Source organism: Prionailurus viverrinus, chromosome E1 (assembly GCF_022837055.1).
Source record: "Prionailurus viverrinus isolate Anna chromosome E1, UM_Priviv_1.0, whole genome shotgun sequence".
In the NCBI taxonomy this organism is placed as follows: domain Eukaryota; kingdom Metazoa; phylum Chordata; class Mammalia; order Carnivora; family Felidae; genus Prionailurus; species Prionailurus viverrinus.
In genome coordinates this window covers 41,712,190-41,734,751 of record NC_062574.1, presented here as the reverse complement: position 1 = coordinate 41,734,751, position 22,562 = coordinate 41,712,190, and the positions used below count along the sequence as shown (strand labels likewise).

General features: G+C 46.4%; 1 protein-coding gene across 6 annotated transcripts in view; it reads left to right on the top strand.

The window, feature by feature from the left end:
- ABCA8 (ATP binding cassette subfamily A member 8) overlaps positions 1-16,655 on the top strand; it is an 86,906-nt gene extending 70,251 nt beyond the window's left edge. For 4 of the 6 annotated variants that reach the window (XM_047833035.1, XM_047833032.1, XM_047833034.1 and 1 more), the window contains 14 exons: positions 1,306-1,428; positions 2,291-2,356; positions 2,807-2,898; positions 4,547-4,667; positions 5,535-5,652; positions 6,337-6,428; positions 9,509-9,669; positions 10,848-10,923; positions 10,997-11,091; positions 11,742-11,861; positions 12,061-12,201; positions 14,169-14,248; positions 16,051-16,106; positions 16,238-16,655. In XM_047833035.1, coding sequence (XP_047688991.1) covers positions 1,306-1,428; positions 2,291-2,356; positions 2,807-2,898; positions 4,547-4,667; positions 5,535-5,652; positions 6,337-6,428; positions 9,509-9,669; positions 10,848-10,923; positions 10,997-11,091; positions 11,742-11,861; positions 12,061-12,201; positions 14,169-14,248; positions 16,051-16,106; positions 16,238-16,336 — 1,440 coding nt within the window. In that variant the 3' untranslated portion in view covers positions 16,337-16,655. Of the gene's footprint in view, positions 1-1,305; positions 1,429-2,290; positions 2,357-2,806; positions 2,899-4,546; positions 4,668-5,534; positions 5,653-6,336; positions 6,429-9,508; positions 9,670-10,847; positions 10,924-10,973; positions 11,862-12,060; positions 12,202-14,168; positions 14,249-16,050; positions 16,107-16,237 lie in introns of those variants that run through there. The other 2 variants (XR_007146926.1, XM_047833036.1) reach the window with 2 other exon arrangements.
- The last annotated feature ends 5,907 nt before the right edge of the window (positions 16,656-22,562 follow it).

The window sequence follows — 22,562 nt, the reverse complement described above, 5'->3', positions numbered from 1 at the left end:
TCCAACAATATGTCAAAAAGTAAGACTGATAATAAATAAAAAATAGTTTCAACCCTGAAAGGGCACTCAGAGGGTAAAAGAGAAGTAAACAGCCACTTACGAGAACAAAGTGACAAGGAAAAAGATGATCTCTTTTTTTTTTAATTTACAGATTTTTATTTATTGCCTTTTTTTAGGGTTTTCGTAATAACCACTTTTGACAAAATTCCAAGGTATTTTAAAGGAATTCGTATTTTTGTCTATTTCATGATGGGCATAGGTCTGTTAAATGAGCACTAAAATCCTTGGCATTAGCTAAAATCAAATGACAAATAGCAGCTCAGACTTCTTTTACTATACTAAAGATGATCTCTTTTTAAAAGATTGCCTCTATGAAAACCAGAGAACGGAAAGATTAACTCATGAAAATGAGAGCAGAAATTTCCTTTAGGAATTGAAACCTGGAGAATAAGATTTTACTAGCTGAAGAAGAATGATGCAGTGAAGAAAGAGAAACCCAGAGGGGAGAAAGTCCAGGCTTATCCTAAGAACTGGTAATAATCTGGCTTAGGGAAGGGAAGAAAACACCGTGCAGCATGGGCGTGGCCTTAGTTATGGTAAAAACATTGGTTGGAATCATGCTGGCCTTTGGTGACGTGCTCCAGAATTGATTCTACAGGCTGTGGGAAGCTATGGAAGCTTCTAGTGTAGACATGAAATGTGATCCGAAATATACTTTTAGGAGGAACATGCCCAGTGCCATAAAAATGGTAGCTTGTAACACAAAGAAGCCGGAAGTACAAAAACTTTTAGGGAACTTTTATCATTGCGGTGTTTGAGAAGAGAAAGTCTGAATGTCTCTGTTGCACCTCTCGCCATCTCTTATCCCTGAATTCTACTGAATTCTCCTGAAGCCACACTGGGTTTTTCTGTGCCTCTGTTTCTCCATCAGTATAACTAACAGAAGTCTCTCTCTCTCTCTCTCTGTTGTTGTTATGTCATTCCTACTAGATATCAGTTTGTGTTCCCCATGATCATTGCTTTTCTACCTGTTTTACCTCCGAAAAGAAGGCCAACTTTCTTCCTTTTCCGTAACGAAAATATTCCATACGTTAGATTTACCCAGTCGTGTCTCACTCATGATACTCTAGGTGAAAGGAATTTGGCTAAGTCACTAAGAGAACAGGTCAGCAGCAATAATGCTGATTTCAGTTGGCTTTCTGAAGCTGGGGCTGAAATTAGGATTATCTTCAAGATGAGCCATCTCAGTTTGGAATATATGTTGAAATTCGAAGTGTTAATATGCATGTCTGTTATCTTCTTTAGATCACCACCTTCTCTTTGTTTTTATTTATGCTATTGGATTACTTTGGATATGGTGTGCCGTATTACATCACCTTTTTAATACCACAAGCCACCTTAATTGGCTGCATGTTCTTGTTTCTTTACGTAAGTAGTGCCACCATCTGCCCCAGTGTCCTAGAACTCTTGGCCAATTGTGAATGCTATGCTGGAGGTTGGGGTTCTACATCATGTTGAGTATACATGACATTGAAATATTTCTACCGCATGGATACCAGCTGAATTCCTCCCAGATAGGCCCATGTGCTCCAGCTGAACTGCATTAGAAAACCTGCCCCTGGTCCGTGCATGGGGAGGGGGGGTAACAGGTGGTGGGAAACAGAGCAGTCTCTATGTACTTGTAGGCATGCTCAGCTTTAGAAGAAGGCAAATGAAATACCCCCGATCTTTGGGATCTTGCGATTCTCGAGAGGCACTCCATAGGAGTAAAATCCTTTTCTTCTAGCTAATCGACTTCTACAAAAGGAAGAAAGATACAGTGCATGCGTGAAGATGGGGAAAGGGAAGGGAAGAGAATGGGAGGGGAGGAGAAGGGAGGGGAAGGGGGGGGGAGGGGAGGGGAGGGGAGGGGAAGGGAAGGGAGGGGAGGGGAGGGGCTTATGAAGGATCAACGGGCACAAGAAGGTGTGTGAAGCTCTGCGGGATAAAGATAAACCCTGTTTCTCTCTCCTTCCTTGGAGAGGCTAACACATGCCCAAGTTCCTCTCACCAGGTGGTGAGTACTTGCTAAATCCTATTGCTTCAAATAAAAACACAGTGCCTCTTAGACCTTGGGAGGAAGGAATACAACCCTTTGATACACATTTTGGAAGGGACACCTACCCAATACTCATGGCGAAATCAGGGGACATACCAGTAGGGCTGTTCAGTGGGCCAATTCACGTTTATATGGATAAAAATGCACAAAACCGAAAAACTTCCTATGTAACCATTCTTTTTCCTTTTGCAGCAAGTCCAGTCTTCTCTTTGGACTCAAGAACCAACAAGTACAGAGCCATTTCTGGTATTCTTAATTGTAAGAACACACCTGTCTTTCAAAATTGTTGTCTTTTCCTATACGAACCATTTTAATTCCTGTATACAGGGTGAAGCTTTTTATTAAGGTAGATATATGGGTATGTGTAGCCCATGGAGATAAAATATTAGTAAAATATGGAACAAATTTTTCTATAAAGACTCACTGGTTAGATAATATGCTTCCCAAATTTTGAAAACACTATACCAGTATTTAGACGAAATGACATAAAGTAATGGTATTACTTAATTGTATTTGCTTCTAATGTTTCCATAAACAAGATTGAAAATGAACTTGATAGTGGCACGATTTGACAAATAGATTATTGGAAATTTGAAATGGTTTTTCCAACCATACCTTTGGAGAAGTCCGACCATTCCTAGTTCACTTCTGATGTGAAACATTTCTCTTTGAGTGCTTCTAACCATGCATCTCTCTCTTTATTCCTAGCCTTTCCTTCATTTTATCATCTTCCTTTTTATTCTTCGGTGTCTGGAATGGAAGTTCGGAAAGACGTCAATGAGGAAAGATCCTTTCTTTAGGTTGGGAGAAATCAAATTGGATTCTTTCATTTCAGTTATCAGTGGTTAATTTTTTTCATGCATAAAGTAACGATTTAGCAAAGAACGGCCAAGTCCTGGAACAGGCTGGGGTCGCAGCTATATTCCAAGACAAAATATAGAGATCTGAGTACCTAAATCAGAGGATTATAAGTAGAGGAGGAAAAGAGATCTGAAACACTCACTGTTAAGGGCTCTGTCTGACATGATGTGAAGTAGAGAGGGTGGGAAAAGTTATATGCTGCTAGTTCAGGTTTTTTTGTTTGCTTTTTAATGTTTATTTCTTTATTTTGAGAGAGAGAGACAGAGAGACAGAGACAACGAGCAGGGGAGGGGCAGAGGGTGAGAGGGAGAGAGAACCCCAAGTAGGATCTGCACTGTCAGCACAGAGCTCAATGCAGGATTCAAACTCATGAACCAGCGAGATCATGACCTGAACTGAAATCAGAAGCCAGGTGCTTAACCACCCGAGCCACCCAGGGGCTCCGCCGCTGGTTCAGTTTAAACAACAATCGGTTTAAATAGATTGGTAGTTGAAGGAATGCTACCAGTCTAGGGAGGAAGACTAGAATGATGAATAAGCCAAAGACCGCAATAATTATGCTCTTTTCCTGTGGTGCCGAGAAGCCCAGCCGGTAGATGACAGACTGGTCCGGTCATAATGGGACTTAGAAGCTGAGATTGTCTTTTTGTGGCATACAAGGACACGTCCATAAGCATCTTATTCCCTGTCTTCCATGCCACCTTGGTTTCATCTTTAACTATGACAGACAGTTGAGTGGGTGACTCACAAGGTAAAAGATGACCTTTAGGAAATCTAAGGTCAAGGCACCTGGGTGGCCCTGTCAATTAAGCATCCCACTTTGCTTTGGCTCAGGTCACGATCTCATGGTTCATGAGTTCGAGCCCCGACTCGGGCTCTGCACAGATAACATGGAGCCTGCTTGGGATTCTGTCTCTCCCTCTCTCTGCCCCTCCCCCGCTCATGCTCGCTCTCAAAATAAATAATAAATAAATATATTTTAAACAAAAAAGAAATCTAAGATCGGTATGTGGGATTAGGGCAGAGGTAAGAGAGACTAAAATGACATAACTAGCTAGCTAGCTGGCTAGCTACGAAGGACCAGACTTAAAATAGAGGAGAAAGTGAATCTGGCATATATTCCCAAAAAATGGCCAGGCTCAGTAGGAGACCCAGCATCGAACTTGTACTTTCTGAGACCATCCTGACTCCAGATATGCCAACTCATCCTCCCCATGGAAATGCAATAATGCCAACATGGAGGTGGTGGCAAAGATAGGGTTTCTAGAAAAATTGCATCACTAAACTAGGATACTAAAGTCCTATGTTAGACAATAGATACTAAGTTGCCCAGCGATAATGAAAAAATAACGTCCCATAGGTAAGTAGAGCGAAAGACACAGGAGAAGCAATGGTCACTAAATATAGCAGTACCACGGACAGGAATAAGGTGAGGAAGGGCGGAGGAGGCATGGTACTAAAAGGAGAGTGTGACAATTTATTACGTACCCAGCCTACTACTCAAAGCATCAGGTTTAAAGAATGCAGTATTCTGAATACAAGAATGAAGCTGCCAATCAGTGATTAATGGGTGGCTTTCGACTCTAGAATTTCTCCAAGAAGCAACAACGTGTATCAAAATCCAGAAGATCCAGAAGGGGAGGATGAAGATGTCCAAATGGAAAGAGTGAGAACAGCAGATGCCTTGAATTCCTCGAACTTTGATGAGGTAAAACATACGTGGTAATGATTCCGTCGAAACCACAAACATTTGTCAGTCAAAGTGGTCAGGCTACGAGTCTAATGCTCATAGAATTTTGAGTGTCTCTAATACATACAGGCAAAGACCACAACTCCAGCTTAGGAAGTGGTCATATGATTACATCTCAAGAAGCAGATTAAGAGTCATGTCACCTCAGTTTGTCATTCACGGTTTAAATTTTTTTTTTCAACGTCTTTTATTTTATTTTTTGGGACAGAGAGAGACAGAGCATGAACGGGGGAGGGGCAGAGAGAGAGGGAGACACAGAATCGGAAACAGGCTCCAGGCTCCGAGCCATCAGCCCAGAGCCTGACGCGGGGCTCGAACTCACGGACCGTGAGATCGTGACCTGGCTGAAGTCGGACACTTAACCGACTGCGCCACCCAGGCGCCCCTGTCATTCACGGTTTAAAGAACAAGTAGAGAACAATTAAAATTGCAAAAGCCAAGAAAGACCTAGTGAACTTTAGAACCGGAATAAAGCGATAGGGTGGCATTGCTTCTTGGAGAAAGTGCACGGTGCGGACTTCAAGGCAAAGTCTGGTCCACAGCTTGTTGTTTTGGATGCTTAAGGACGACTCAGTACTTCTCCAAGTTTCTTTGCTCCTGTTCTGCACAAAATAACGTGCTGCTGAGTAACTGCCTTTGTCAGGGGTTAACGTGACCGAAAACAAGGACTAGGATTGGAGAATGGCCAGTAAACGTGTCACCTAGGAGAAGGTCTTCTGTGATGCGTGGCTTGTGCCATGAGGCACCAACCCAGCGGGAAGACACAGTTTCTTCAAAGTTAACGGAGAGAATTAAGGTCTGATGTGATTTATTTGTTATTTACAGAGACCAGTCATTATTGCCAGCTGTCTACGCAAGGAGTATGCAGAGAAGAGGAAGCACTGCTTTTCCAAGAGGAAGAAGAAAATAGCCACGAGAAATGTCTCTTTCTGTGTTAGAAAAGGTTTGCTCCCAATGGCTCATCCCCTGTTGGCTTGGGGTCCTCATTAGCCTTATGGTTCCTGATGAGAATCTGATGCATCACCTCTTGGTTTCACACACAGACTCATCAGCAGGTGACTGTGACAGCTCCTTTGACCTGTTCCATTTCTAAGTGAAATCAATTAACTCACCCCACGGATGGGGCACAGTCACATCTACATGGAAACCATGAGCAGTCTATTAAAATGAACCACTGGAGCTGTGACATTTCTATGTAATGAACATGATTGATTTCCTAGTGTTCTTCTTCACAAGAGAACTAACTGGGGTTGTACCCATCCAGTCAGAAGATTTGACCAGCAGCTGTCAGATGACCTCATTTTGTGTCATTATCCTGGAGTGCTTAGGGTCGCAGGAGACAAGAGTATGACACGCTGGTTTCCAGGAGTGGCTTTACCCCTTCCTATCAGTGTGACCGTGGGCAGCTAACCTAATCTCTGGGAGCCGGCCCCAGATACGTAAGAAGGGATTATGGTAACAACTTCTCAGGGTTGACAAGTCCATGAGATACTGTGTATAAAGCACATAGCACGATACTTGTCACATAGCAAGACTTCAGACTCTGTTACATTTTTTTTTAATTTTTTTGTTTATTTATTTATTTTGAGAGAGAAAGTCAATATTAAGTGTAACCATTTTTTTTCAGGTGAGGTTTTAGGATTATTAGGACACAATGGAGCTGGTAAAAGTACATCCATTAAGGTGATAACTGGAGACACAAAACCAACTGCTGGACAGGTAAGTGAATTAGGCTAATAATTTACATTAATTTTAATACATATTATAGTTATGATATACTTTAATGTATCATATTTTAATATAATTAAATGGTTATATATCACATATAATTATAATGTATTATATCTTATATAATTATAATATGTTATAATTATAATATAATTATGCTAATAAATTTATAAGATGTTGGGGCGTGTGGATGGCTCAGTGGATTAAGTATCCGACTTTGGCTCGGGTCACGATCTCGTGAGTTCGAGCCCCGCATCACGCTCCGTGCTGACGGCTCAGAGCCTGGAGCCTGCTGTAGATTCTGTGTCTCCCTCTCTGTCTGCCCTCCCCCTGCTTGCCTTCTGTCTCTCTCTCCCAAAAATAAAATTTTTTTTAATTTATAAGATGTTAAAACTTTGTAAACAGCAAATATCATTTAATTTTGATTTTAATTTTTTTTAATTTATAAGATGTTAAAGCTTTGTAAACAGCAAATATCATTTAATCATTAGATGATTGAAGTAAAGTAGCAGAATAATACATTCACAAATTAACGTGTTCATACACAGAAAAATTAATCGCTGCCAGGGAGCAATTACTTATGCCTTCAAAGACATTTAGAGGGACTGTTCGGTATCCGATCAGAAATCAATATCAGAATCCGTACAAGTCTTATTTACAATATCATAAGACACACGCATTTGCACTTTGTTTTTCTTGACAAACTGTTTGCTTCCATTTACTAACAGTGAGTGCAGTGTAACGCGTTACTTTTTTGTTTTAGAGTTTTAAAACTTTTATGTATTTATTTTTCATGTTTTATTTCTTTTTGAGAGAGCACGAGCAGGGGAGGGGCAGAGAGAGGGGGACAGAGGATCCCAAGAGGGCTCTGCGCTGACAGCAGTGAGCCCGATGTGGGGCTTGAACCCACAAACCGCGAGATCATGACCTTAGCCCAAGTCAGATGCCCAACTGGCTGAGCCATCCGAAGTGCCCCTGTTTTAGACTTTTTTAAATTGAAATATAGTAGACATACAGGATTTACACATTCAATGAACATTGTTTTCCCTGCATGTAATGCTTTAACATCGAATTAAAATGTTAAAAAAAAAAACACCTTTATTAAGTAATTATATTCATCGTCCTACACAACGTGCTTGGACACTGGAACGTATATTTTTGTACAGATCCACTATTTCTTGGGAGTATTTGTAAGGAATGGCTCAAAGTTGAGGGATATGAAGTCAACTTGAATCGTACATGCAATTGAACCGTATAAAGTGGTCTGAAAAAACAAAGGGGCTCAGATTTATCAAAGAGAGAGACAACATGACGTATAGAGAAAACATTTCCCCCCAAACTCCTTGGCAGAAAAAAAGAAAACTTTAAGAGCTCGCTCCTTTGGAAAGTATGTCCGGGGTTGTGGAGAACAGAATATAACGCAGAGGTCTAGGGGATTGCACCGTGGGAAAGGGGTTGGTGGTCAGCCTGGAGGGAAAAGACCTCCTGTAAAGTGATTGACAACCCACTAAAGACGGAAGAGAAAACATATCCACAATCCCTCTGAAGCCGAGCTGAGAGCAGGTGTCTGTGAAGGGGGCCACTCAGGGAGGTTGGTGGCTTGGTCAACTCTAACTGGACTCCTTCAGTTGAGACCACGCTTCAATTCAGTCACCACCTGGACCCTAAATCATTATTTTATTTCTCATCACACATGAGTACAAAAGGAGGAAGTAACTGTTCATAGATACATGGCGATGAAATATTTTCAAAGGTAGGTACATTCTGGGGCACCTGGCTGGCTCCGTCGGTAGAGCGTGCAACTCTTGATCTCAGGTTGTGAGTTCGAGCCCCACGTTGGGTGTAGAGATTACTTAAAAAGGATAGGGGCGCCTGGGTGGCTCAGTTAAGCATCCGACTCTTGATTTCAGCTCAGGTCATGATCTCGCGGTTCATGGGTTCGAGCTCCGCATCAGGCTCTGTGCTGACAGTGCGGAACCTGCCTGGGATTCTTTCTCCCTCTCTCTCTGCCCCTTCCCTGCTCTCGCTCTCCCGCGCTCTCCAAATAAATAGATAAACTTTAAAAAGTATAATAAAATAAAATCCTGAGAATAAAACATACTAAGCATTTTTGTAAAAGTAAGATCTGAGTTACAAAGTCAGCTATTTGGGTGTCATGAAACTAGCTGTCATCAGATCAGCCAGTGTGATCTTTATAAACCATGTCATTGTCCTACTTAAATATTTTCAACAACCTCTTACTGCACTAAGGCTGAAGGACCCCCCCACCCCCACCCCGGACCCCCCACCTGCTGGCAGCTGCAGGGACCGATTACCATGTTCCTTCTCCATTCGCCTTTCTTTCCTTTCTCACTCGGCCCCAGGCTCCCAGCTTTGTCTAGGGTCGAAGAACATATCAAGCTTCATTACGGTGCAGGGCTTTGCTCTGGCTCTTTCCTCTGCTCCAGATTCCTTGCCTCTGGGCTTTTCCATGGCAGGTGCCCTCTTGCTCTCCCCCCACAATGGCCGCTCAGCAAACAGGCTTTCTCTGATGACCCTACCTACTCATCTCCGCTGGTATTCCCCAACCCAGCTTCCGGACTGCTCCCACTACGGTACCCCTTATGAGCTGCCTGTATTCCATCCATTCATTTTGCTACTTTATTGCCCGATTCACTCGGTAGAAGGAAAACCCCCAAAATAAGAGGGGTGCTGGCTGTTACATGGGTGGCTCTCAAAAAACATTGGATCACGGATCCAATAGTGAGTAATTAAATTCACCAATTCATATACTTTCTTCCTGACTGCGACGAGGAAATTGTATATAAACTCTTGGCCACGATGGCAAGACGGTCCCGTTGGTGAGATTTTTGATTTTTCGGCTTCAGTTAGGTGGGGCGCTCACTTGTTTCCATGGGCTTGCTCTCTGACGACCTTTCTTCAATGCAGATTGATGACAGATTGGTCAACCCGATTAGGACTTGGAGAGTCTCTAGTTTTTCTAGGTTTGTAAGAGAAAGATGCCATTGAAATATGCAGGGGAAGCAAACAAACCCAGAGGGCAGGCTCTGAGCGTGAACTTTCCTCTGCAGGTGCTACTAAAAGGGAGCCGTGAAGAGGACTCCCTGGGTTTCCTAGGGTACTGTCCTCAGGAGAACGTGCTGTGGCCCAACCTGACCACGAAGGAGCACTTGGAGGTGTTCGCTGCTGTGAAAGGGCTCAGGAAAGCCGATGCGGCAGTCACCATCACAAGGTAGGCGGGAGCCACAGGTGTTCTATGCCTGAGGGTGCGGGACAGTTGGGAGTGATGAGCTTCACTGTCATTCTGGACGGAAGACTCCTCTCTCGAGAGGAAGAGAGAGAGAGGGAGAGCGAGAGGGAGAGCGAGCGATCAACCCCTGACCACACTGGGTAGATTCCCCACTAGAAACCCGTTTCCTGTATTTCAAAGTGTTCATTTTCCTCTCATACTGAATATGAAAATTAAAAAGTAACCATCCGTGAAAGTTACCAGAAATACTAAAATTGAAGCATAGGGCACCTGCCTCAGTTAAGCGCCCAACTTCGGCTCAGATCATGATCTCATGGTTCGTGACTTCGAGCTTTGTATCAGTCTCTGCTGACAGCACGGATCCTGCTTAGGCTTCTCTCTCTTTCTCTCTCTCTCTCTCTCTCTCAAAAATAAATAAACATTTTTGGGGGGCACCTGGGTGGCTCAGTTGGTTGAGCGTCCGACTTCAGCTCAGGTAATGATCTCCCAGCTCGTGGGTTCGAGCCCCGCATCAGGCTCTGTGCTGACAGCTCGGAGCCGGGACCCTGCTTTGGATTCTGTGCCTCACTCTCTCTGCCCCAACCCACTCGCATTCTGTCTCTCTCAAAAATAGATAAACATTAAAAAAAATTTTTTTAATAAATATTTTTTAAAAAGCAAAATATAAGTACAATTCAGTATAAAGTATTTATTTTGGCACAACTATTTAGAAATCATGAAATGTGCTTCTATTCTTTTAAAAGAGAAAACTATCTCTCTGAGGGGATCAGACCAACCAGTTTAAAATTGCCTGGCACGTAGGGCCGCCTGAGTGGCTCAGTCGGTTGGGCATCCGACTTCGGCTCAGGTCATGATCTCGAGGTCTGTGAGTTCGAGCCCTGCGTCGGGCTCTGTGCTGATGGCTCAGAGCCTGGAGCCTGCTTTCGGATTCTGTGTCTCCCTCTCTCTCTCTGCCTATCCCCCTGCTCACACTCTGGGCCTCTCTCTCTCTCTCAAAAATAAATAAAAATACTTTTTAAAAATTAAAAAAAAAAGAAAAGATCGCCTGGCGTCTATTTTCAGAACCGCGTTTCTGAGCTCCGCTCTGCATCCTTGGGCTGCGGGTCTGCCCTCCTTCCAACTTCCTCACTGTGATGCCCCATCGTGTTTCCCTCCTTCAGGCTGGTGGATGCACTCAAGCTTCAGGACCAGCTGAAGCTGCCCGTGAGGACCTTATCCGAGGGAATAAAGAGGAAGGTAAGAGGGGGGCTCAGCGTTCCTCTGCACACCCCACCTGTCGGCCCCAGACATGCTGTTCCTCTCATTCCAGCTGTGCTTCGCGCTGAGCATCCTGGGAAACCCATCGGTGGTGCTTCTGGACGAGCCGTCCACGGGGATGGACCCCGAGGGGCAGCAGCACATGTGGTGAGGGGGCACGACCCCGTCGGGGCCAGCTCCGGTGCCCCGTAGGAAATCTGTGAATTGCTTTCCTGCTGTAAGAATGGCCCCTTAAACTGTCTCTTAAAGGAGACACCTCTCAGGATCGTTAGGGCCACCGATATTTGGCAAACCAAAAAGGAAACCTCTCCCCGATGGTAGTCCATCGCTGAAGAAAGAGGAGGCATCGTTGATCGCCGCGGTGATAACCACGCCAGGCTGGTGTTTTAGAGCCAGGGCCCAGTATTAGGTTGTCGAGGTGGGATCGGGTCCTCCGTGTCACCTTGTATATTTCTTAGGAATGTATTTTCTCCTACGAGGTTGTGACACCTCTGTTGCTGGATTCTCCCTGCTCCTTCGCGCAGCCTTTTCGTAACGAGTCTCCTGCTCAGCATTTCTCTTTCAGTGCCACCTCGTGATCGACACGGTATTCTGTGCCCGCTCCTCTTCCAACGCCTGGCTCCCCCCCCTCCTCCCACCTGCCTCCCCACCCCACCCCCCCCCGTACGGGTCCCTCCCTTGCTTAAGCTCTTTTTGCAAATGACTCAACTTTCGTGCCAGTTACAAATTCTTCTCTCTGCCCACTTACGATTAACGAGAAGCCTTTCGCAATTGCACATGGTCCTTTGACGATTCAGGCAGGCAATCCGGGCCACCTTTAAGAACACGGAGAGAGGCGCCCTCCTGACGACCCACTACATGGCAGAGGCGGAGGCCGTGTGTGACCGCGTGGCCATCATGGTGTCCGGAAGGCTGAGGTGGGTGCCCGTCCACCCCCACGCTGGGCGCCCAGGTGCACGGCCGGAGGAGTCTGTGGACAGAGGGAGGTCTCCGTGCGGCTGTAGCCGCTGCATCTGGGTCCACCAGTGAGGTCCTTTGGACACCAAGGGTCTCAAGCATGGTGTTTTCTGTCCCGTTCCTCTGTCTCTTACGACCTCATCCTCCTCCCACCTCCAGGTGTATCGGTTCCATCCAGCACCTGAAGAGCAAATTTGGCAAGAATTACCTGCTGGAGATGAAAGTGAAGGCCCTCGAGCAAAGGGAAAGCCTCCACCTCGAAATCCTCAGGGTTTTCCCCCAGGCTGCTCGGCAGGAAAGGTAAAGCTGGGTGCTTGCTGGTTTCGATCTGATACCAAACTTTTCCTTGCCGGTTTCATTGATTTATGGCCCTCGGAGTCCACAGTGAGCCCCAAAGGAAACCTCAGAGAAGTTATTTGCTGGACACCCAAGAACCTAAATTGGAGAAGAGAAGAGCTGGTGTAAAATCAGAGGGACTAAGTGCTAAGTGCCCGGTACTGTCCTGATCTTGCATTATTCTACTTCATCCTCCCCGAGACTTGCCAAGGAAGACACCGTTTTTCCGTTTTTCCTGGGATGGTTTCAAAAGAGCATTGTGAGAGTCTGGCCACTACAAGGACCTTAATGAGTGGAATTGATTGTTACCTTTAAGAATAGGAAACTGAGGGGCGCCTGGGTGGCTCAGGGTTAAGCATCCGACTTCGACTCGGCTCATGATCTCACCGTCCATGGGTTCGAGCCCCATGTCGGGTTTTGCGCTGACAGCTCGGAGCCTGGAGCCTGCTTCGGATTCTGTGTCTCCCTCTGTCTCTGCCCCTCCCCTGCTTTCTCTCTCTCTCTCTCTCTCTCTCTCTCTCTGTCTTTCAAAAATAAATGCACATTAAAAAAAAAAAAGAATAGGGGTGCCTGGGTGGCACAGTCGGTTAAGCGTCCGACATCAGCCAGGTCACGATCTCGCTGTCCGTGAGTTCGAGCCCCGCGTCAGGCTCTGGGCTGATGGCTCGGAGCCTGGAGCCTGTTTCCGATTCTGTGTCTCCCTCTCTCTCTGCCCCACCCCCGTTCATGCTCTGTCTCTCTCTGTCCCAAAAATAAATAAAAAATGTTGAAAAAAAAAATTAAAAAAAAAAAATAGGAAACTGATAAGTGAGGTCACATGACGGCTAACAAGTGGCACAAGAATATAAACCTAATTATTTCACTTCAAATCTATTTTATAAACAGTCTAGTAATGGCACAGTTCTCAGGAGCATAATACAGTAAAAATCAAGAGATTAATTTTAGGGGCATTTTTGTCAGCTAGACTTGATGACAGAAGACAGATGATTTAGGAGTTGGGGGAGAAAACAGGAAAGGGTGATAAGTCACAACAATACGGTGGGAAAATACTATTTCTACGTGGAGTATAAGTATCACAGCAATGCTGTACCTTGTGTGCAGCCCACAACTGAATAGAAATAGGTCATGAGGTCACAAGGAATGAGAATAGATGAGAACGATTGCCCCATAAAGCAAGCTAATAGCATCTTTTTAAAAATGTTTAAATGTTTATTTATTTTGAGAGAGAGAGAGAGAGAGGGAAACACAGAATCCGAAGCAGGCTCCAGGCTCCGAGCTGTCAGCACAGAGCCCCACGCAGGGCTCGAACTCGCGAACCGTGAGATCATGCCCTGAGCCGAGGTCGGACGCTCAACCGACTGAGCCACCCAGGCGCCCCGCGCAAATAGTATCTTAACAAAATGAAATCTAAATCCTCCTGATTTTCAAATGGCAAAAAGACAAGTGTTCGTCTGAGAAACAAATTATTTTTAAAACATGCGATTCAATTCAATTTCAGTTATATTTTCAGTTTTATATTCAGGATTCCATTATATTATCCCAAATTAGGAGAGCATGGGGCAAGGTCAGACAGAGATGAGTTCTCTGGAGAAAAGACCCAGAGTCCCCACGTGAATTGGGTGATGTCAAGCAACTACCAGGCGTCAGTCCCTGGCTGGAAGGTGATGTTTGAGGAGCCAGTGTTCAGCTGAAAAGATAAGGTGACAGGTGACTCTGACACATGTCCACCGTTTACCTGCACTGCACCTCTTATCTCAGAAGCCAAGGGCACGATCCCCTCCTGCCTCCCAGTTGTCCTTGTGGACGGCCTCAGCCTGGGCATTTCGCTGGCCCAAACTGACTCTTAGGAGGACAGCGACCGGAGAGAGGGTCGCAGCCAGCTTGCACCTGCGCGGGTGGTACCGGCCTCAGCCCCGCCCCTCTCCCCCCAGGTTCTCTTCGGTGATGGTCTATAAAGTGCCAGTGGAAGATGTTCGACCTTTGGCACGAGCTTTCTTCATGTTAGAGAAGGGTAAGAGCGACACACTTTGAAATAAGATCCCCCGGAAAGCAGGTAATTCCAAATCCTAGATGAATCCATCGGCACGACCAGAACGGAATGTGACCTAAGGTGTTAGTTTTCAAAGTTCAAATCTCCAGTTGAATCTTATGGGCACGGGATCAAAGAGGTGGACAGACTCTGTGTGTGTTGGGTGTTGGAGGAGGGGCAGGGGGTTAATGGGAGTGATTTTACCTTTGGTGGGGTTTTTCTGTGTGTGTATACACACACACACACACACACACACGCACACACACACACACACACAGGAACAACCTAAGGCAAAATTCAGTTGTGTATGCATTCAAGGAGGATGTTTTCTTTGGGAACATTGATGCACGCATATTTACAATTCAATTTTTATATGGACTTGCATCTTATTTTATTGCCTTAGGCTGGGTATTAAGAAACTGGCTCCTGTCTGGTCATTAGAACAATCTTCCCTTGTCTGTTGCACTTCGAAAGTGACCATGCTGCGTCTGTCATCACCGCCCCATGTTTTTCTTGCCATCAGAGCTCATTAGCTCTGCTTCTCAGAACTGTGCTAGCCGAAACTCCCTCCCTCTGCTTTTTCCATTGTCACGGCTCAGTGATCTTTTTGCTGGCTTGCCACCTTCCCTAGGGAAGACATTTAAGGCTCCTGGTTCGAGAAGACTTTTTTTACTCCTGCCGATAACATTCATGGTCACGGCAGTGCCCCCTTTCCATTCTCCGAGCCGAGGACCCCAACTCTCTGGACCATGTGTTCGTGCAGTCACTTCCAGATCGACACTGTGGCCAGTACTGGCCTGGAGGTTCTGCTGGTGACCTATGTCCAGTCTACTGCCCTCCCATCGGGGCTGGGACTAGTCCCATTTTGGTTAAGGACAAGGGTTTTCAACTCAATTAGGCACAAGCTGTCACTGGAGAGAGAGGCCCACAAAAGATATCTGCTCCCCAGAAACCCTCAAACATCTTTCCATATCATCTTTTGATGCTTCCCTTTGCCAAATGTGTCTTCCTTCCACTTCTTCCTGTGCTGAGTGTGCAAAAGCCTTGGATCACACACAGGGAAGGAGGCCTTTGCAGCACCGTTTGCTCCATTAAACAGACAATTGCGAACACTGTGCTAAATGAGCATTGCGTGAGCACTTTTCTCCCCAGACCCAAGTGAATGCATTGGTGTATTTTATTTTCAATTTTTTTTTAATGTTTATTTTTGAGAGAGAGAGAGTGCGAGTGGGGGAGGAGCGGAGAGAGAGAGGGAGACACAGAATCCGAAGCAGGCTCCAGGCTCCGAGCTGTCGGCACAGAGCCTGACGCGGGGCTCGAACCCACGAGCCACCAAATCATGACCTGAGCTGAAGTCGGACGCTCAGCCGACTGAGCCACCCAGGCGCCCCGGCATTGGCGTATTTTTAACTGAATGCAATCCTTAAACTAGGAACATTGTCATTGAAACTTTTTTATTCAACAAGTTTTTAAAAGTTGTTGTTTGTACTGGATGCTGAACTGTCCGGATATAAAAATATATGAACTCCTGGGGCGCCTTGGGTGGCTCAGTCAGTTAAGTGATCAACTTCAGCTCAGGTCATGATCTCGCAGCTCGTGAGTACGAGCCCCGCGTCGGGCTCTGTGCGGACAGCTCGGAGCCTGGAGCCTGCTTTGGATTCTGTGGCTCCCTCTCTCTCTCTGCCCCTCCCCTGCTCAGACTCTGTCTCTCTGTTTCTCTCCAAAATAAGTAAACATTAAAATATGTATCTGTGAACTCCTCATGTGCACCCATCTTTCTGCAGTTAAACAGAGCTTCGACCTGGAGGAGTACAGCCTCTCGCAGTCCACCCTGGAGCAGGTGGGTCCGTTTTAGGGACTTTGTTGCATCCGCGGGACAGAAGTGTACAAGCTGTGCCCGTGCTGTGCACTCGCTCGGAGCTGCGGGAGGCAGCGTGACCTCCCCGTCTCTTCATTTCTTGCTCCTCTCAGGTGTTCCTGGAGCTCTCCAAGGAGCAGGAGCTGGATGACTTTGACGAAGAACTCGACCCCTCAGTTAGATGGAAGCTCCTCCCCCAGGAGGACCCTTGATGCGCCAAAACCTCTATTTCCTTTCAAGCCTGCAGTTGCGTTTTTTTGAGACATTTATTTTTATAGCTTCAATGTCAGATTTCTAGAAACGATATTGTAAACACAACATGATTCTTCCTGTGGTGGAGAGAAGGAGCAAGCGCTGGGCAATTGCAGTGACCGCGTGGACAGAGGCACATGGCTGAGCCCGCCTCCTGGTCACAGCCTCTGTGTCTCTGCAGGTGGCCCTGATTCCCTATTTCTGCATAATACTGAATAAGCAAACTCACTCTTACGAGACTGTTTCATTTTCTGAGTACAATAAACACATTGGGTTCAATTGTTTGTTTGTTTATCAAAACCTTAAAATACCCTCTCACGTAGACTTTGTGAAGCTGATATTTTAATAAGAATTTAAGTGACCATGTCAAAGGTGTCATACTTTTTGAAATGCATTTTTTTTTGTATATTCTTATGGCTAAAAATATGACGGCATCATTCGTTCTAATATCTGATACCAATATATTTGAAAACACATCCCCTGGTAATGCTATGAGTTGCATACACACGTACTTGTGATTAGGAGTTTACTGAACTTTTTACATCCCGGTAAACCATTTAAGTCCCGTTTCCACTGTATTTTAAAATCGAGGCTTCAGAGTTGCCCGTTTTGCCACAGATCGTTCGTGGATATTTGCCGCCTGGTCTAAGAAAGTTGATAAATGACCAAGTTGGTGGAAAATGTAAAATAAATCTCATATGTGCCGTTTTGAATTTTTTTAATTAATTTATTTTTTTAATTTATTTTTTGAGAGAGCACGAGCAAGGGAGGGGCAGAGAGAGAAAGGGACAGAGGATCCGAAGCAGGCTGTCGGCAGCGAGCCCAACGCAGGGCTCGAAGTCACCAACCGTGAGATCAGGACCTGAGCCGAAGTCGGACGCTCAAGTGACTGAGCCACCCAGGTGCCCTGAAATATGTTTTCTACTTCAAGGATTCTCGCGTGTCTCCTTCTTGACTAAGTGGCTTATTTATAAATTCATTGAAATCAAATTGAAAAAAAATTCTAACGTAAGAGCTGGTGTGCTATAATCAACATGTTGCTAAATGCAAAGAAAGAAAAAACACACCGTGGTTAAGGAAGTAAAGGGTGGTGGCAAACATCTCCTAGAACAATCTTTTTTAAAAATCCCGGGTATGGTGGGCGCCTGGGTGGCTCAGTCGGTTGAGCGTCCGACTTCGGCTCAGGTCACGATCTCACAGTCCGTGAGTTCAAGCCCTGCGTCGGGCTCTGTACTGATGGCTCAGAGCCCGGAGCCTGCTTGGGATTCTGTGTCTCCCTCTCTCTCTGCCCCTCCCCCACGCTTGCTCTGTCTCTCTCTGTCTCAAAAATGAATAAGCGTTAAAAAAAATTAAAATCCCAGGTATGGCTACCATGCATAACATGTAGTTAAACAAGATTTTTCTGAGCTGTGGAGACACTTCCCTGAGATTTCCCTGACAGTTCTCTCTGCCTTATCTTTTCTTCCCTCAGGAAGCCCTGACCCTCCCAGACTCAGATCCTTTTTAGCAGTCCAGAAAGTTCTGTTCCAGGCGGCACCCCTCCCCTCCCTTCCCAAGGTCCGTTTGTTCATCTTGTTCTGGTGTGCAGGATGTGCTGGAAGGCCGGTCGGTGCAAACACACCCCAAATCCCCTGCCAGTCACTGTCTTGAGAAGGCAGGGCTCGCATTCCCCCTCTGCATTCCCATCAAGCAAGATAACGTAAAGAAAACGTGCTGCTCAGCGTTCGGGGTCAGGGGCTCTGGGGGAGGCCAACCTGGAGCGCATCCTTTGTAACCATGAAGGTCCACGTGACAGGCCCGGATCTCCTTGGACCGCTGGCCGTGCGAGAAAGGGGAGAGGCGGGGCGCCTGGGTGGCTCAGTCGGTTGAGCGTCTGACTTCGGTTCAGGTCACGATCTCACGGTCCGTGAGTTCGAGCCCCGCATCGGGCTCTGTGCTGACCGCTCAGAGCCTGGAGCCTGTTTCAGATTCTGAGTCTCCCTCTCTCTCTGACCCTCCCCCATTCATGCTCTGTCTCTCTCTGTCTCAAAAATAAATAAACGTTAAAAAAAAAATTAAATAAAAAAAAAAGAAAGGGGAGAGGCTAGGGTAGTCACCAGCCCGGTTGCTACTCTGTCCACCTGCTGCGTGTGGAGCCCCGCACGCAGGGGGGATCCGGTCCCCACTCCTGGACGCCTGGTACGTAAGTTCCCCCAACCAACCACCTCCACCGCTGTCTCCGGTCAATTCTTCGGCCTCGCTGGGCCCTCTCCCACCCTCCGCTTAGAGTCTACAGAGCCACAGCTGGGAGCCACTGGGTGAACGCAACTCCACGCCTGCCTTCAGCAACCCGTTGCTGCGTGTCCAGACCACTAGTCTGGAGCTTGGCCTAAGTTCAATGTGGGGTCTACCATTTACTGTCCGCGCGCCCCTCGCTTCGAGACAGCAGAGCCCACCTCCGAGGGTTGCCATGACCACCAAAAGTCAACAACAGTCCCGAGCTGCTGGCTGTGACCAGCATCCGGTGCACTCCAGGGGGCTCCCTCTTGTTTTTGTCCCCTCGGTTCTCCGGGGCACATCAGCCTGCTCCTGTGTCACCTCGTTTCCTAAGGGCCAGCCGAGGCGTCTGTAAATAATCCCTGAACAGACTTCTTGGCACGGAGGACTTCACGCTGCAGCCCAGAGGAGTAACGCAGGGGCGCCTGGTTGGGGGGGGGCTCAGTCAGTTAAGCGTCCGCCATCCGCTCGGGGCATGATCTCGCAGTTCGTGGGTTCGAGCCCGCGTCGGGGTCTTGTCTGTGCTGACAGCTGGGAGCCTGGACTCTGCTTCGGATTCTGCCAGGAAAAGCCTGCCCGCTCTTCACGTGGCTTCATGTGGGACCCACGTGTGGCATTGGCTTCCCCTGGTCCATCTGCAGAGGAAACCCAACGTATGGCCAGCAGGGTGCTGCCCGGCACCTGGTGAACTGTGAAGGGTCTGATGACCACGTGGCAGATGTTGACATTTCGGAGGCCATCGAGGGAACCTAAAGTCACAGACTAGCTCTGCGCATTTTACCCCCAACCTGTAACAGCCCCTTACATCCACAGGCCCCGGAGGACATGGAGCATTGCTGTGCTAAAAATAATTCTCTTTGTTTCCTACGGTCAGTCTTACCCTACCCATCCTTTTTCTAATCTCATTAGTATCCTCTAATAGTCTTCCAACCTCCTTTGGTTTGGGTTTGGGGGTTTGGGGTTTTTTGCCTCTCTTTTGGTTGTGTAGAGATCCTACGAAATCATATTCAAGGGAGAAACATTCAGTTCAAGGAAATTGATTGGCACGGTGGAAACAATACCCCAGCTGATGGACCAATATCGCTATTTTCCAATCAGATGTACGAGGTCGAGGGGACATGGCTCCCTGCCCCAGGCTCTCTCTTAGTCCAGTTTCCATGCTTGATTGCTTTCCTGCTCACTTGTTGGTTTCCTCTCCTTCTATCCAGGTCTATGCCTACTTATTTATTTATTTATTTAATATATTTTCCTGCATCCACGCCTCCTCTAGTGATCTGCAGGGTCTTCCGCACCTGTTTTCTTTTAAGTTTGTTTGTTTATTTTGAGAGAGACAGAGAAAGAGCGCAAGCAGGAGAGGGGCAGAGAGAGAGGAGGACAGAGGATCTGAGGCAGGCTCCGTGCCAACAGCAGACAGCCCAATGCAGGGCTCGAACTCACAAACTGTGAGATCATGACCTGGGCCAACGTCAGACGCTTGACTGAGCCACCCAGGTGCCTCAGATCTATGCCACTTTCAAAGCCTTTCCTGAGATGTTGAAGTAAAACTGGGAGGGGGGAGAATTTTTCCCACTATTGAAAAAAAAAAAATGTACAGTCTTCCAAGATCCCAGAGAGGACAAGTGATACATTATGTTGAGCAACAAATGATAAAGGCGTCAGGAAAAATAGACGATGACTTGAAGATGGTGGGAACCAAGTGTCTCAGGAGACATCCTTTGTCTACTTGACCCGTGGAGAACACACACAGCTGTGAAAGGGTTGGAGGGATAGACTAATGCAGAATCATCACGTCACACACAGGAAATGGCAACATTTTGAAGGGGGGGAACCTTCATATTCTTCTTACAAATTCCAAAATGTCCTTGTTTTTCCGGTGATTTACAATTCGTGTCTTCATCCTACGCTTCACATCCAAGAAAAGAAATAAGACCTCAATTAAATAGAGATTCTAGAGTTGAGGTCTTAACCCGTGGAAGCCCGAGTGATCTCAGTCTCGCTTTGGAGGTTGAGAGAGGTAGCTTGTACCCGGGTTCTAAATAGGTCGATGCTGCTGTGTTGTCAGAGAACTCATGAGGACAGAGCATACAAATGGCCCAAATTTCTTATTGTCCTAATTAGTTGAAATCGGACTCCCTGCACTGGTCAGGGTGGCCCTGAAGGGAAGGTCAAGGGGCCATAGCAGTTTAGATCTCCAGCCTTTACGATACTGGAATGTGCCCAGGAAGGAGAGTGAGGTCGATGTTGGAATCCAGTCTATCAAATGCAATGAAACGCTCCAATGTCTCCACCCACACCTTTCCTTTGAGAACTTATAAACATACGAACCAGTTGAGTGTCCAGTTGGAAACTCAAAATGTGTCCAAAACAGAACTCCTAGCATTTCCCTTGGACTTCTCCATCTCAATAGTAGCAACATCCCAGTTGCCAACCTAGAGGGCCACCCTTGACTGCTCTGTGTCCTCCTTCGGGTCAGTTGAGCTGGTGGTTCTATTGACTCTAGCCCCAAGTTGCACCCCAGTCCATCCTCTTCTTTCCTTGTGCTGCTACACCCACTGCACGAGCTGCCATTGCCTCTCGCCCAGCGTTCTGCATCGGCCTCCGGTTGTCGTTCCCGCATCTGGCCTTGCGTCCCATATCTCATTTTCTGCACAGTGGCTACAAATTCTATCGTGTCCCCGTCTTTTATAACCCACCACCGCACTCAAATAAAATTCAGACTCCCCGTTCAGACCTACAGATCCTCGTATGACATGGCCTCTGCCCACCACTCTGAGACTCCAGCCACATGGAGACTTTCTGTTCCATATACACATCGAGATTACAGTGGGGCTCGGGACAGATGTGTCCTCTTCCCCGAATGGGCCACATCGGAATGTGGATTGTTTTGAACTGGAGGCGCTTGCGTCCCCATGGGCTCAAGAGAAATTTTGTCTCCCCTTAACCACACAGAATCTAAACTGGGGGTCTTTCCAAGAACAAGGGTTATTAACAGAGATAAATTTCATCTGAGTGACCCATCTGTTTGGCAGGACAAATGTCTAATTACCAAACATCTGGTCTTCTTATTGTCCTGTGAGGTGCATTTCTTTCCTCCGAAGTCCCAGCCCCCTACCCACCTTCTCCCCAGTTCAGAATGACCTATATACCTCATTTTGCTGGCCTGTCTTTGGAATTTCCATGTCTATGTTTGCCTATTAAATTCCATTTTCTCCTCTTACTCTGCCTCGTGTCAGTTCGATTCTTACTCTAGCTATAAACACCTTTGAAGGGACAAGAATTCTGCTCCCCCAACAATTGTTCCTACTTCAGGACCTTTGCATCTACTTTTTCCTCTGCCAAAACTTCCTTCCCCCAGATATTCACCTGCTTGGCTCATGACTGTCCTTCGGGCCTCAGCTCAAATGTCTCCTCTTCTAAAATATCACCCTGATCACCCAATCTAAAGTAGCTCCCAGTCACTGTCACTACTTGCCCTGCTCTATTCTCCAGAAATTAGGTAGCTTATTTATTTATTTGTAGATGACCCGCACCCTTCCTCCCTACCCTCCTCCCACCAATTAAAGACAATCTGCGTAAGTGTCGGCATCTGTCTTGTTAACCCTTGTTTCCCCGTGGACTGGAACCGTGCTTATGCCATAATAAGCCACCACTAAACAATTATTGGGTTCGTTAACTAAATAGAGGTCCCATTTCTCTGTTCTAGCATTTACTACTGTGAAATGCGATCATCGGTCACAACTTTTTTTTCCATCAAACTATCACTTTTTGAGGTGGGGGGGAAGAAAAATAATTTTTCCTCTACCTTTCTAGGTTCTTGGCTGAGACCCCTCTGTAATAAAAAGACAGATTCATGAGAGAAAAATAAACATAACATCTGTATCATATTAAAGAGAGAGAGAGAGAGAAATACCCAGAAAAACTGAGTAACTC